The sequence below is a fragment of the Engraulis encrasicolus genome, chromosome 21, assembly GCF_034702125.1.
Source record: "Engraulis encrasicolus isolate BLACKSEA-1 chromosome 21, IST_EnEncr_1.0, whole genome shotgun sequence".
In the NCBI taxonomy this organism is placed as follows: Eukaryota; Metazoa; Chordata; class Actinopteri; order Clupeiformes; family Engraulidae; genus Engraulis; species Engraulis encrasicolus.
In genome coordinates, this window is record NC_085877.1 from 29,999,765 (window position 1) to 30,014,853 (window position 15,089).

The 15,089-nt window shown below is 41.8% G+C and overlaps 1 protein-coding gene across 1 annotated transcript in view; it reads left to right on the plus strand.

Annotated features, from left to right (window-relative positions):
- The window catches only part of LOC134437104 (cytochrome P450 2F5-like), a 21,519-nt gene extending 13,836 nt beyond the window's left edge, over window positions 1-7,683 (plus strand). The window contains exons 7-9 of the mRNA XM_063186550.1: window positions 4,957-5,144; window positions 5,614-5,755; window positions 7,031-7,683. Of these exons, the coding sequence (XP_063042620.1) occupies window positions 4,957-5,144; window positions 5,614-5,755; window positions 7,031-7,221 (521 nt within the window). The 3' untranslated portion in view covers window positions 7,222-7,683. The remainder of the gene's footprint in view (window positions 1-4,956; window positions 5,145-5,613; window positions 5,756-7,030) is intronic.
- Window positions 7,684-15,089: the final 7,406 nt, after the last annotated feature.

Consider the following 15,089-nt stretch of genomic DNA (forward strand, 5'->3'; position numbering starts at 1 on the left):
CCTCAAACACACTACGCTGCGCATGCCTATACCTGATGACACACACACACATACAAGGTAACACACACACAGACAGACACACACACACACACACACACACACACACACACACACACACACAGACACCACCTCAAACACACTACGCTGCGCATGCCTATACCTGATGACACACACACACATACAAGGTAACACACACACACACACACACACACACACACACACACAGACACCACCTCAAACACATGACGCTGCGCATGCCTATACCTGATAACACACACACACACACACACACACCACCTCAAACACACTACGCTGCGCATGCCTACTGATGACACACACACACACACACATACAAGGTAACACACACACACACACACACACACACACACACACACACACACACACACACACACACACACACACACACACACACACACACACACGTAAAACACACACAGAGACACACACTGTCTTGCTGATAAACATTTGAATACACATCTCGTCTAACGGAATGTCAGAATGCTGGATGAAGTTTCAATCTTGGCGCATGCCGTTCTTAGCCTGGCTCTCGCGAGACCCCGAGTGCTTCGTGCATCTTCGTTACACTTCGTGAGCTCGCACAGGGGTCTGGTTCAGCCTTGTCGAGCCCGAAGTCCTCGAGTAGAAAATAAACGTGCCCCGACCATTGGATAATGTCAATGAGCCCGCCTCTATGCCTAGATCCAATCATCGTGGAGTGAGGTGTTGACGGGTATGACGTAGCATCTTGCGCGACAACACTGTAGTGCTGCTAGCACACCCCACAGTCAGTGGCTAACACAACAACTGCGGCCTGCATACTGTATGAACTCAGCGATTTCAAGTGTTACCAAAACTACCAAGCATTCATTCTTTGAAAGAGGAACAGAAAACAAGGAATTAGTTGGTGGCAAGAACGTTCTCGCTCTTCTTCCAATGATCCACTGAAGGAGAATGAGCAGGTCTACAGCGCAGCGATGTTCAGTCCTCAACTGTTTACAAGACCAACTTTAAGTGGGGATTTTAGTCGAGAGGTCTATGCCACATATAAATGGTGAGTGAAAACCTCTTGGTTGTTTCTAACGTGTTTTTGATGTGTGTGAAACTGACTGACATGGTAGGCTACAACTGTGAATGCCCCCATAGTGCCGGTAATTCAATATTGTACAAGCCTCATTTCCAGACCTCGCATGCTATGGTGACTGAGTGCTGTTGATCATAATATTATGCGAAGCACATTCAGACCAATTTGTTTATGCTAAGTTCGTGTTAAATTAAATGTACTATCCCCCGTGGTCGCTGTCAATGCAGCATGTCCCAAAACGTCTGCATGTGAGAGATGGAATGTTTATTTCACGACGACATTCTGACTTCAAACTTACCACGATGGCTTCCCCACAGATCTATACATATTGATATAGGTCTGTGGGCTTCCCCTTTTCACTTCTTGCCCTAGTTGTTAACCTGTTTCAATGGTAAAGACTAAACTAATCACAGATTTTGCATGGTTAAGACTTAAGAGACCCACTTCGCGAAACAGAATTAACACAAGAGGGTACTGGAATAAAAACAGGCTGTGAGGCCTGTCACTCACCAGCTACTGGCAAGGACCCCAACTCTCCCTGTCAGCAGTAAATTTAAAACTAAGTAATAGTAGCCTACTGCTGTTCAGGTCTGAGCCTTAAATAGGTATGAATTAAAATGCAGATACTAGGCCTATAGAGTCTTTAGAATTACAGTTGCCTTGCTTGCAGATTCTATTTTAACATTATGTGTGTCGTTTTCAGGTAGGCACGTCATGGCATTGGCAGCGTCTGCTGGGATTGTCATCACAGACCGGGTCATCCAGCTGCTACACATGTACAGTGGAAATTGAATTAGGCTCTTCCCTCACTTGTACTGTTGTAAACCATCAAATGAACACTCTAGGTAGACAAGACAGTGAGTTCAGTAATGGCTGGCACACAGGGCATGTGCACCACAAGTTTGGAGCCAGCCAGGTCATACGTGTTGCACCTACCACAATTCCATTTCTTTGGTCTTCTGTGTTGAGCCGGTTTCAAAATTCGCCTGTACAACCACATGCGTATAGTCAGAATCTACACTACACTACCCCACCAAGATCTAGACGTTACTGAAAAGTTGGAAATGTTATCAGGGTCTGCTGACAGCTGTACAGAATATGTGTACTTAAATACCAGACGTGCCACTTTCATTATACAAAGCCTAATGAGGCAGCAGTCAACCACAGTCCTTACATTTGACATCAGTTACAAATAACCTATGGTTTTAAGGTACTTCATGCTACTGGTTGTGAGTGAGGCTTTTTGTGACTGACTCTCCCTAATGACAGATTCATAGACATAATGGAACATGTAACACAGCATTAGTTCAGAATCTAACCATCATCCATTGGGAACAAAGAAGTGGAATCTTGTCACAATATCGAATCGAATATTGAACAACAAATGGTGTAAATAATGGTGTACACAAGTAATTGGAACAAATGTAAATACAATTTTATTGTGAAAATCAATGTACAATGTACAGTAATGAAAGTGTAAATAATGACAAATAAGATATCAATTTATATGTACACATTCTTTTTTCTTTTAAATATTGGTTACTGGCAATGCAGGAAACATAGCTTACAAAATGTAGCGTTCTTGGTGATAGGTGATGTATTGTACAAAATGAAAACCCAAATGGTGACACACTCCTGAAATGTTGTAAGTTCTTTAAGGAAAATGCCTTGACATCTTGTTCTGATATTTTGAAAGGCATGGAATCTGTGAGGGGATGTGCTGGGTCCTCTATGCTGTCGTTTCTTCATACACCTCCTGGCGTCAGACACAGGGAAATGAAGTATAAGAAGTATATTAGACAAACATTTCAGAAGGTTATGTGTGACAATTGTGGCTACATACAAGGTTTTGAACAAAAATAACACGGGAATTGATTGCAACACCTTTTAAAATATTTCTAGGTGACTTAAAGTTCATTAACAACAGGGTAGGCTACTTACTCTGTGTACAGAGTATTTTCCACCCACATGTTGCATTACTGCCCTTGTACATCACTTTGATCAAAAGCGTCTGTCAACTGTAATGTTATGAGGAGGAGTACAGTCTCTTAATGTAGAAATTAATGTAGGTTTAGGTGGATAGGGGTGCAGGACAGCACATATACTTTTCAGTTACTCTTACTAAGAATTCAAACATGTAACATTGGACACCTTCCAAGGCCACAGGTACAGGTGAGGTCAACAAGGGTCCTATTTACCTTGATAATAAGGTTCTCAGTCATTTCACATTCCCACCCTGATGAAAAAAACTAATTGTTTACACAAATGGGTTTTACACCCCTTAACAATACGGCTTTGCTTGCTTCAGTAATGTACTCTTTGCCTCTGCCCTACCAATGGATGTAATAAATCAGACATACCTTATATAACCGTGGGTCTTGGGTTACCTAATAATGGAGAGAGAGAGAGAGAGAGAGAAAAAAAAAATCACCATTGATCAATTCACAATGGCACAGTGTGTGTGTGTGTGTGTCCCAGCTTATGACGGTGAGCACGTTTAACTTCGTCGTCCGATCAACTAGGGATGGTCACCTACAACTTCTCGAAGAGCTTAGCACACTCAAGAATCGACTATTTGAATTGACCACAGCTGAAGTGTTTGAGAATACAATCGCGCACAATAACAACGGAAAAAGTGCGACGGCATGCTCGTCTCGTCGAACCGTAATGCAGTTTCCAAAGTGTATAATAGAAACGCCCCATCCTGTCTTGTCTGACGTGAACAGCTCTTCATCATGCCATCCAAGTTAATCGGACCCGGAGTTAATCGTGCACACCGGGAGTAGTTAATGCTGGCTGGCAATTTTTGTCGGAATAACATTTTATCGGTAATCATTTTCAGCGAAATACACATACTTGATTAAGTTGTATTCATCAACACATGTCACATTGGTTGTGCAGGCAAGCAGACGTCCATTTTGTCTGCAATATTTATCACCCCGTCAGAAACTGACAAACCCATGCCCATGATGTGTTCACTAAAAGAAAATATAGCCATTTCAAGACATCTAACTTACCATATCTTTGTTGTGATTTATCTGATGCAAACGATGGCACCAAATGAGTAGGCGCAGAGGTAGTCTAACAAGTAGGCGGTCCTCCTCCATTGGTGCTAGGGGCTGGTAGCATGCCGCTGTTTGGACAGTGCAGACAGAGTATTCGTGCACTATGTCGGATTGCCAACCAAAATCCACCGATGCCTTGTGTATTTTGTAACCGTCAGTGGTCAGATGTCGGACACAGGTGGCATACCACAGGCGGCTTGCCGTTCAAACGCCACCAATGATCCACTATACACATGCTAGCTGGACTGGAACTACTGTCAACATGCTAACTGCTCTGTTGTGGCTTCTATCGCGCATCGCAGACAACTACGTCACGGCCCGTTTCGATGTGATTGGTTGAAGTAGTACGTCACTGTTACCTAATTTCTCCAATCACGTTCGAGCCTTTTTTGAATACACCCACGGGCTAGAACAGCAAGGTTACCACCATAATTCCAGATGGATGACAATCCATCTGCGCGAGAGTCAGGTTATGCCGTTCTTGCTCTGGAATAGTCGCTAATTAGCGTTTTTCTGTTCTGTGTGTTCTTACAGTTTGGAGATTACATATAGAGTATGTGTACTCTATGAGGAGCAATTACCTGTGTGTATGCGTGTGTGTGTTTGTGTGGTGTGTGTGTGTGTGTGCGCGCGCATGTGTGTGTGCGGTGTGTTTGTGGTGTGTGTGTGTTTGTGTGTGCGTGCGGTGTGTGTTTGTGTGTGCGGTGTGTGTTTGTGTGGTGTGTTTGTGTGTGTACCTGTGTGTGTGTGTGTGTGTCTGTGTACCTGTGTGTGTGTGTGTGTGTTTAGAGCGTTGCCATGAGGAGATTGATACGGTGTTGGGGTCTTGTGAGAGTGTGTCGTACGAGGATCGGCACTCCATGCCTTACGTGCAGGCCATGATTCACGAGGCTCAGCGCATGGCCGATGTGCTGCCGCTCAGTATCTTTCACACCACCACCACACACACACAGCTGCACGGGTACACCATCCCAAAGGTAATACACACACACACACACCTAAACCACTACTACCACCACCACACACACACAGCTGCACGGGTACACCATCCCAAAGGTAATACACACGCACGCATGCACGCACACGCACACACACACCACGCCTACACCACTACCACCACCACACACACACAGCTGCACGGGTACACCATCCCAAAGGTAATACATACGCACGCATGCACACACACACACACACACACACACACACACACACACACACACACACACACACACACACACACACACACACACACACGACTAAACCACTACCACCACACACACACACAGCTGCACGTGTACACCATCCCAAAGGTAATACATACGCACACATGCACACACACACACGCCTAAACCACTAATGTAACTACACACACAGCACAGCTGCACACACACACAGGATTAAGTTTGTTACCGTGTGTGTGTGTGTGTGTGTGTGTGTGTTTCTCAGGGTACGATGGTGATCCCCAACCTGTCGTCTGCGTTGCGTGAGGAGGGCCAGTGGAAGTTTCCTCATGAGTTCAACCCCCACAACTTCCTCAATGAGCATGGGGAGTTCATCAAACCAGACGCCTTCCTGCCTTTCTCTGCAGGTACCTGGACAACGTGTGTGTGTGTGTGTGTGTGTGTGTGTGTGTGTGTGTGTGTGTGTGTGTGTGTGTGTGTGTGTGTGTGTGTGTGTGTGTGTGTGTAGGGCTGGGCATTGATCAGAATATTTCAGTTCCGGTTCCTGTTCTAGTGCCTTCATTTCGCTGCTGGTTCCTGAACAGTGCCATTTTAAGTCCTTCTTTATAAACACTCGGGATGGTGATTTTTTTTTTTTTTAAATCATAACCGACCATAGAACCTCATTATCCAGTTAAGTCATCTCTCCAGGAAGTTTACAAGTTGTTTTAAGTCCAGAACTACTATCTGCAATCTAAATCCCCAATCATATCCATTTCATGTTATACGTCTTTCTCTGTTCTCCCAGCGATGGGAAGCTACATGAGAAATCAGAATAATGTGATAGGCAATCTGAATCTATGCCTCTCAAAACTGGCAGCTAGCTAGAACAAGAGTCAGTAGCCTAATAGATATGACGTAAAATATTTCTCAATCTCCAATAGTGATTCTGTTCTATTGGCAGTTCACTTATGGCAGTAGGAGAATCTAGGTTGATGTATTAGTAAATTAGTAGTTCGGTAGGTAGATCAAAAAGCATTGGTCTAGATGTTATCCCCACAGCTCTCCACGCCACACCCCTCTACTTATTCCACCAGCTCAGAGCCGTACGGCTCTGCACCAGCTAGAGGGTCTTGTCTATCAAGCTACCGCCCACTACATTTTATGCCAGATAAAATGCCTTGAAAATACAAACTCTCCTTCTCAAGCTCATTCGGACCATAGAGTGTGTGCCTACTCTTTGCATCGCAGAAACCATCAGTTCTTACAAACAGTAAATTGTGCTAATTTACTAGCCTGGGCCAATAACCGACTGTTGACTTCGTCAATGCGGAGGCGAAATTTGTGGGCGGAGCACATAGGATGGCGTCGCCAGGCTACAAATTTACCTCATCACAACCTGAACCAGCACGAAGGTTTAACCAAGACCTAGGCAACTTGAGCGACAAAACCAGCCAGCCGAAAGTCATATTTCAACCATCTCACAGAGATGTCTAGGTGGTCCACATACTTCATCACCTCGACAGGAGCATCTTTTGATGAGAATAAAGTTGGCACACTGCAGTTATCTGGCGCGCATAGAGATCTTCCTGATGCCCCTGTGTGTGTGTGTGTGTGTGTGTGTGTGTGTGTGTGTGTGTGTGTGTGTGTGTGTGTGTGTGTGTGTGTGTGTGTGTGTGTGTGTGTGTGTGTGTGTGTGTCAGGACCGCGTGTGTGTCTGGGTGAGAGCCTGGCCCGTATGGAGCTGTTCCTGATACTGGTGACAATGCTGCGGAGGTTCCGCCTGCGGTGGCCAGAGGGCGCCAGAGAGCCAGACTTCCAGCTGCTGTTTGGGATCACACAGTCATCCAAGCCCTACCACATGGCAGTAGAACTGAGGAACACGCATAGCTGAAACACACACACACACACACACACACACACACACACACACACACACACACACACACACACACACACACACACACACACACACACACACACACACAAGTCCTACCGCATGGAAGTAGAGCTGAGGAGGATGCATAGCTGAAACACACACACACACACAGACACACACAGACACACACACACACACACACACACACACACACACACACACAGACACACACACACACACACTCACAAATTCTTCCTTTTGAAGGAAAAATGTTTATTAATGTTCTTGAAGTGTTGAAGTGGTAATTGTCTAGTAAAATAAACATTTCTTTTGAGAAATACAATATACTGATGACTGACTGTGTTTCTAAGATCTGTTTCCTGCCTTGGCTGAAAAAGTCAAACAAGCCAGTGGGAGTGCAGTGTTCAGAGTGATGTAGGTAAGGGGGATAACGGCCAATGTGGTGACCGCTTCTACGAAGTTACAGTAATGGTGAGGTGGCGACTCAGAACTCTGACGACGTGCACAGAATGCCAAGATGTACACACCATATTACACCAGTGGTTCCCAACCTGTTTTGAACAAACGCCCCCTTGACCTCATTATCATAAACCTCCCAACATCCCCTTGAGCCAGCACAAGCCTGTTCGGTGTATTTCAATATGTCATATTCAATTGCGCAAATAAAGAGGCAAGTTCTGAAAGAACTCTGATATGTTAGAAATAAACTGACTGAACTACCAGCACTGGTGTCACATGATGACAGATCACAGAGGATGTACATTTACCAATCAGTGCTTTAGCAATACAAATTACATGTCTAGAGTTTTCACCATTACAGTTTACAGAGTACATCTGGCAGCCATTTTCATTGAGGGGAGTGTGTGCCTTTTTTGGATTAATAACAAACTTAATTCAGACAACAGTGACTTTGAAGCAGAACACGTCCACCCATAGAGTAAATTAATTCCAATGCTGAAGTTTCAGCAGCATTACAGGAAGTTAAACAGTTTGTGGTTGATGCATCAGACTCATCAGAGACAAACAGACTAACGCTAACGGTTGCTGGAGCCATGTCCTGTCGTCTGATGACACCAAGATAAACAAATTTGTTTAAGATGGTGTCAAGAATGTGTGGTGTTAACCAAGTGAGTAGTACAAAGAAAAGTGTCCCATGCTTGCAGTCAAAAATGGTAGTGGGACTGACGTGGTTTTGGTCTGTGTTAATGCACTGGAAAGCTGAGTTTCACCAGAAGAAACAGGCAGGTGAATATATAGACTACAATGACTACAGAAGCAGATCCTCTCTATAGAATTTTAACATAGGGGTGTACTCACTTTTGATTTCACAAAATTGAAAAAATATTATATAATATAGCACTGATTCTTGAGAAAGTGGCTAAAACAGGTTGTAATGTTGACAGAAAAAAACAAAGTGAATTACAAAATTATATGGTATATCCTCGTAGACTAAGGTCTTGGCTTTTCAGAAATGCACAAGGCCAATCTCCCCATTATGTATTTTTTTCAGAAATCAGGCTTTTCTCCGATCATACCTTGTTTTTTGTCAACACCGTCAGACACAATTAAAAGTTATTAAAATTGTATTGATTTGGTTGCATATGTATCTGGAGTTTTTAAGTGATTATGTGTATTTTTTGGTTCACACATATGCCTTTAAATGTTGAAAATTCACTTTTGTTCTATTTTAATACTGTTTCATGTGTTCTAATTTTAAAATATGTACCGTCATACGATGCTTACTTAACGCCTAAATACAACAAACATTTTTTTGTAATTTCACAAATATTCGTGTAGGCTTAAATTGGCTATTACTTTGATATTTCAACAACTCCTAAGGAAAATGTTGTAAGCACATTCCTTTAAAATGTCCAAAACTCCTTCTTACGGTGGTGACTTAAGAACTGACAGTGGTGACAGTAATCTGAGAGTGGTGAAAGTGGCCTAATTAGTACCTGCATTTAGCAAAATAAATAGCCCTCTCAAGTCAATGGCATCTTGCATAAACACTTTATTTTTGTGTGTGCACAGTATGAGCATGTGTTTTTACTTCATTAGTTAGATTACCTAGGAAGTAAGCCACTGGTTGTTGAAAATGTGGTAAAAACAGCTTTTAAGTTGTTCAAATCCAAAATATAGAGGTGTATTATCATAGATGTAGGTCTTGGCTGTGCAGTAAATGCATTGACCAAGCTCCCCATGTTTAACATTTTTCATAAAATGGGCTCTTTCTTGTTTTGTCAACAGCGGCAGACAGAATTAGAAGTAAAAACACATGTTTACTGTATTAAAGTGAATTACTTTAACAATTCAACATAACTGTAGATACTTATTGTATGCATATTCTTAAAACATGTCAAAAACACGTAAAACATGTGTTTTTTGGTGAACTCCATCAGATGTCACCACCGTCAGGTTTTCTGACAAAAAAACCTCCAAATGCACCTCAGTGGTGGCTAGAGTATCATTTTGGATCACAATTATTACTAACATGCCTAGTAATGTTTCATTAACCAGCACAATTTAGTATAATATGGAACAACATGATGAGCAGAACAAAATCTGACGGTGGTGACATCTGACGGTGTGAGACAAAAAAGCACTCTTTTAAATATTATGCATTGTTTGTTCACATTAGCCATTTCATTTTCGCTCTGTTTCTTGGGTGCTTCATACCTTTTCTGAAAAAAATTATATTTATTAACATTAATGTAATACAATACTATTAAAACCCCCGACGGTGTTGACAGTTTATGGTTGGGACAGTACCAGTGTCCAAACAAATTAACAAATTGAGGACAAAATAATAAACTTACAGGAGCTTCAGTGATGGTGAAGTAGGCAGTAGAGCTAAAGGTTTGAAAAGGGGTCCTCAGTAATGAAAATTACCTTGTGCATACCTGATTTTATTGTCTTTTAGAAAAAATCTGACGGTGGTGACCAATATGCTGGACACATTTTGAGCAATCAGTAAATAATAGTAAATATTGTTTTACACCCACTATGTGCACATCTGTAGAACCACTTTAATATGGTCTTCCACATCATGGTGATATTGTTCAATTCTGTTAGTGATTTTTGTATTTTAAGTCAATTGAAATGATGATGCCAGTCCTTGGGACAGGCGTTTTTACAGGGTGTGGACAGGTTTATAGCCATGAAAAGTAATAAAATTACACTTAAATATTTCAAACAAAAATGTATTCGTGTGACAGACCCCTTGGCCATTACCTGGGTTCATTTTGTTTGTGAAAATTTAGTTGATTTTCAACAGAATTAATATTTTACTGCAGGGACATGTTTTTGCCAAACTTTCAAGAATCAGTGATAGTCATTGCAGTTATATTATTAATCTTAATTTTCTATTGTAAACTCAACAGATGTAGTCTTTTACACATTTTGGTAATAACTTGTGAACTTAATGAAATTGACTTGACTTTCAAAAGGGGTGTAGGCCTACTCATTATTGTTGTGCACTGTATCTAGGACAGAATTCTTATTTGACATGAAATACTGTACTGTATGTCATAAAGTACTGTAAATACCCTTGTCCTATTATGTAATTGTCACGTAATAGAAAAAGACCACAGTCCATTGTACAGATTTTACATGTTCTGAAAGCATACAGCACATTCTGCTTTTGACAGCATTTGTTTTCCATCTAAATATATCACAGACCGGGATCTTCCCTTTGAAAACTGAAAGTGTTACTGTACTGTGAAGCAAATCTGATTTGCATTCAGAGGCAGTGATGGGTGGTAGTGTGGGATAAGGAGCTGGGTGTGAGTGTACATGCGCGTAAATGCTGCTGTTGCTTTGTTATGCAAGAAGACACAAAGACATGAGAGCAGCTACACATCCAGTGTGGTACATATAGTAAATCTCCCGCTACTGCAGATACTTCTTTGAATGTTAACACTTTGTGAGTATGTTGATATTAAATAGAATAGATAGCTATGCAGTGTTACCTGGCCAGAGGGAGCGCTGCACAGGCGGGTATGTGAAATTGAATGCTGATTTTTTTAATTCAAGTCTTCTGCAAAATCAATAATCATACTTTAGGCCTATATAAAATGTAATGTAACATTGCGTACAGACTAGGGAAAATCTTTTCAGTGCATATGACTACAGGTAGGTCATACCCACTAGACAAAGTCCATGGCAGATTATTAACCAGGGACACTTCTAGGTATGAATAAATGAGGAATCTGGTCGGCAAAGTACTTTCAATAATATTATATACATTTTACTGCATTGGTGTGTGTGTGTCCCCCCCCAACCCCCATGTAATTCTATGCCCCTGAATACAAAACAACCTGTTTTCAATTTAAAGGTGCACTGTGTAAGAAGGTGGTCAGGGTAGGTATTGCCACTATGCTGTCATTTTCGGAGTGAAGACTCCACACACTTAAACTACTTGTTGTTGTTTTTTATTTATTATTATTATGTTTCGACTTCAACAATCTTCATCAGACTCTTTACAAACACAGGCTGAATGGTGATTAGAACATATGAGGCCTGCAGGGTTGTGGCCTGTTTGTTACAGTTTTTCTCGATTGATTTGGCTAATTTCTTGAAACTGAGATGATATTCTTATAACAGTTGGGTCATTTGGTCAAACATTCTTACACTCCTGCACAACAGTTCAGATAACTAGCAAAATGTCATATACCTCCCAAAACAGTTCATTCTTGCAGTAGCACTAAACCTTCTCCCACATAAATAGTCAGTGTCATCAAAATGGCATAGATCCTTCTCAATTGCTTTGTCTCATTTGCATTAATTTAGTCCTTCTGTCAAAAGTAATCTGAATGGTTCAACATAACTACATGGATCCTCATCACTTGCTCATATCTCTCCAAAAACAGTTTACCCGTGTGTCAAAACTAAATTCCTTCCCCACATATATCATCAGTACCCCCAAAATACATTGTCCCTTTGCCATTGTGTAAGCACTGCCAGTCAAAATGGTTAGATGTTTTGTCTACGTTCAGCTAACAGATTTTGACTATGTAAGAAAATGAAAAAGAGAGTGAAACCATTGAAGTTTGATAACACAGACAATATACCAAGGAAATGTATCAGTAACTTTCTTTACTGTAAATTCACATACAGAAAGGAATGCCCATATATTACAAGTTTCCCATATGTTTGGCTCATTTCTCAATTCCCGCCCTCAGAATTAAAATAATCAGATTCTAGAAAAAAAACAGTATCTGAACTTGACAGTACCGATATTCCTCTGTAGACTTCCGTTGTGCTTCAAACTTTCTGGCCAAAGGACCACTGAACTGCATTGACGCGCTCGAGCTGTAGGCTAGGCACTGCAAATCCATGTCGCTTGCTTTGTTAGACCCGTGTAGCCTATACATTTCAATGCCGTCTTATTTTTTTGGAAATGTCAAGATAATGTTACAAATATAGACCGGTATTCTTCTGTAAGCTTCCGTTATAACGGTGCGTTTCAAACTTTCTCACCAAATGAAATGACGCGCTCGAGCTACAGGCACTGTACATTAATGTCGCTTGCTTTGTTAGGTGAGGCGTGAAATGTAGCCTACACGCGTCTGTCTTTTTTGTGAAATGTCACGAGAATGTCTCAAATAGGCTACGGTAGGCTAGGCCTACTATAAATGTGGATAATGTTTAAAGTCTAATCCACTCACGGACCACTAGCCTGTTTTGCAGTGGTGGTGCCAACTGGGGAATGAGATAATGCGGATGCTGGCAGGGGAAAAAAGATTTAGCATACGCGTAACATAAACAATGTGCAACGTTTAGGCCTATGCCTTACGATTATTTAGACAGGGTGTAGTCAGAGTAGAATAGTCAGCGTGGAGCTAGGAGCCAATGGTAGGCTAAAAGAATAGACGTCGTTAGTATTGCCCAAAGCGACCGTATAATGCATGGTGATTTGCTGTTGGAAAACGCACGGGAGTCATAGGCATAGGCCTATAGCCTATTTGCGAGAGCATCAGCACACAAAACATTACATTTTTTGCAAACAAAAATCCTTACCAGGACACTTTATTTTACTAAAAACAACACGCAATGCATGTCAGCGCAGGTCACGGGGAGTTGTTCTCCGACTGTTCAGCCTATCCGTCAAACATGGGAACACTGACGGGCTAGACCCGAAACCTTTGCATCCCACTTTCTGTTTTGGCTTCTCTTTATTTTCAGCTTTTAATACAGTTTCACTAAACAGCATCAAGCTCCTGTACGACTCCTTTATCTTCACATTGCATTTTTGGTTTGGAATTATGCACCGAGCGAAAACTATAAAGTAAGACAAAGGCGCGGACGTCATCTACATTTACCCATCAAACAAATCATCATTGTCCACTCAAGGAGTGTCCATGAACATCTGATGAATAAAACGTGAATAGTGAAATTATTAATTGGGCTGCTAACCAAAGAAGCAATGATATTATCGTAATGGCAAAATATAGGCTATGCATGCGCAATAGCAATTATAACGGCCAGCGGGGATGTTCAATAAGACAGGGGAAAGGGGGTGCCCCCTGTTCCAACAGCAACAAGGTGGTCATCAATGCGGGTCAAATTCATTAAATTCCACCCACTAAATGTAAGATTAATCAAAGTTGTGCAGCGAGTGAGATGGTTTGATCACAAAGCCATCAAATTTATCAGGGGGCGCGCACAGCCTTTGTGTCTTCAGTGGCAATGGGACCGAGACGCTGTCAGCGCCTGCTGTTTTTTGTAGGCAACCTTTCGCTGCGCCATTCCAACTTGGCAAATGTCTCGCAGAAAGCATGTAGGCCTAGGCTAAAACACGGTGGTGTGTTGGAAGAAACGCAAACGATCGAAAACAGGACCTCCATGGTTTTAACCGAGATTACCGAGATCCTTTTGTAGCCTACCAAGTGGGGTATTCACACCAAAAGCCCATCTAAAATCTGACACTTGTAGCACAACAGACTGGCCATTGACTCCACACTGTAGACTACTCTTAATCTGACCTTGTATGGATTCAAATATTAAACGTTGCGCATTGTTTAGGCCTATTTTACGCGTGGATAGGCTATATTTTTCCCAGCATGATCTCATTTTTCAGTTGGCGCCACCACTGCAAAAGCTTCAGTCTGCAGGGGCCATTTCTAATAGCCATCCTTATTTTTATGACTAGGATATTAATATTTGTAACATTATCTCTTGACATTTCACCAAAATATAAGACAGCATTGAAATGAACAAAGCAAGCGACATGGATTTGCAGTGCCTACAGCTCGAGCGCGTCAATGTAGTTCAGTGGTCCTTTGGCCAGAAAGTTTGAAGCACAACGGAAGTCTACAGAGGAATATCGGTAGGCCTACTGTTCAGATACTGTTTTTTTTCTAGAATCTGATTATTTTAATTCTGAGGGCGGGAATTGGTCCGTATACAAACGAAATTGCCGACCACTGATCTGCAGTAATCTGGCTATTCCAACGGGCTGCGCACTGCGTTCGGAGCGCGATTGTCCTCTGAGTTCGTCCTGACGACGGTTGTCAAGGGAGGTGCAAGGGGTCTATTAGCCAAATAACAGAGGAAACTGTAGTATACATGGTTGTAAAAATTATTTTCTACAAACTAGTAAAGTTACAATATCATCTGGCCTGTTGAACACTGAAATACTCCAAATATTATGTCCTTGACTATTTTGACAATTGTGTAGACTACTTTGCATATGATGACTTACACAATGAAATCATGTTGACATGTTTTGGAGAGGGTAACCATTACACTGAGAATTGTCTAATTCGTTGAGATAAGCAAGGTCAATTTATTTGGAAAATGTGCTAAATGTATGCTCATTGTGTCAGCTGTAGGGTACTTGTACATAGCCATCTGCAGAGATG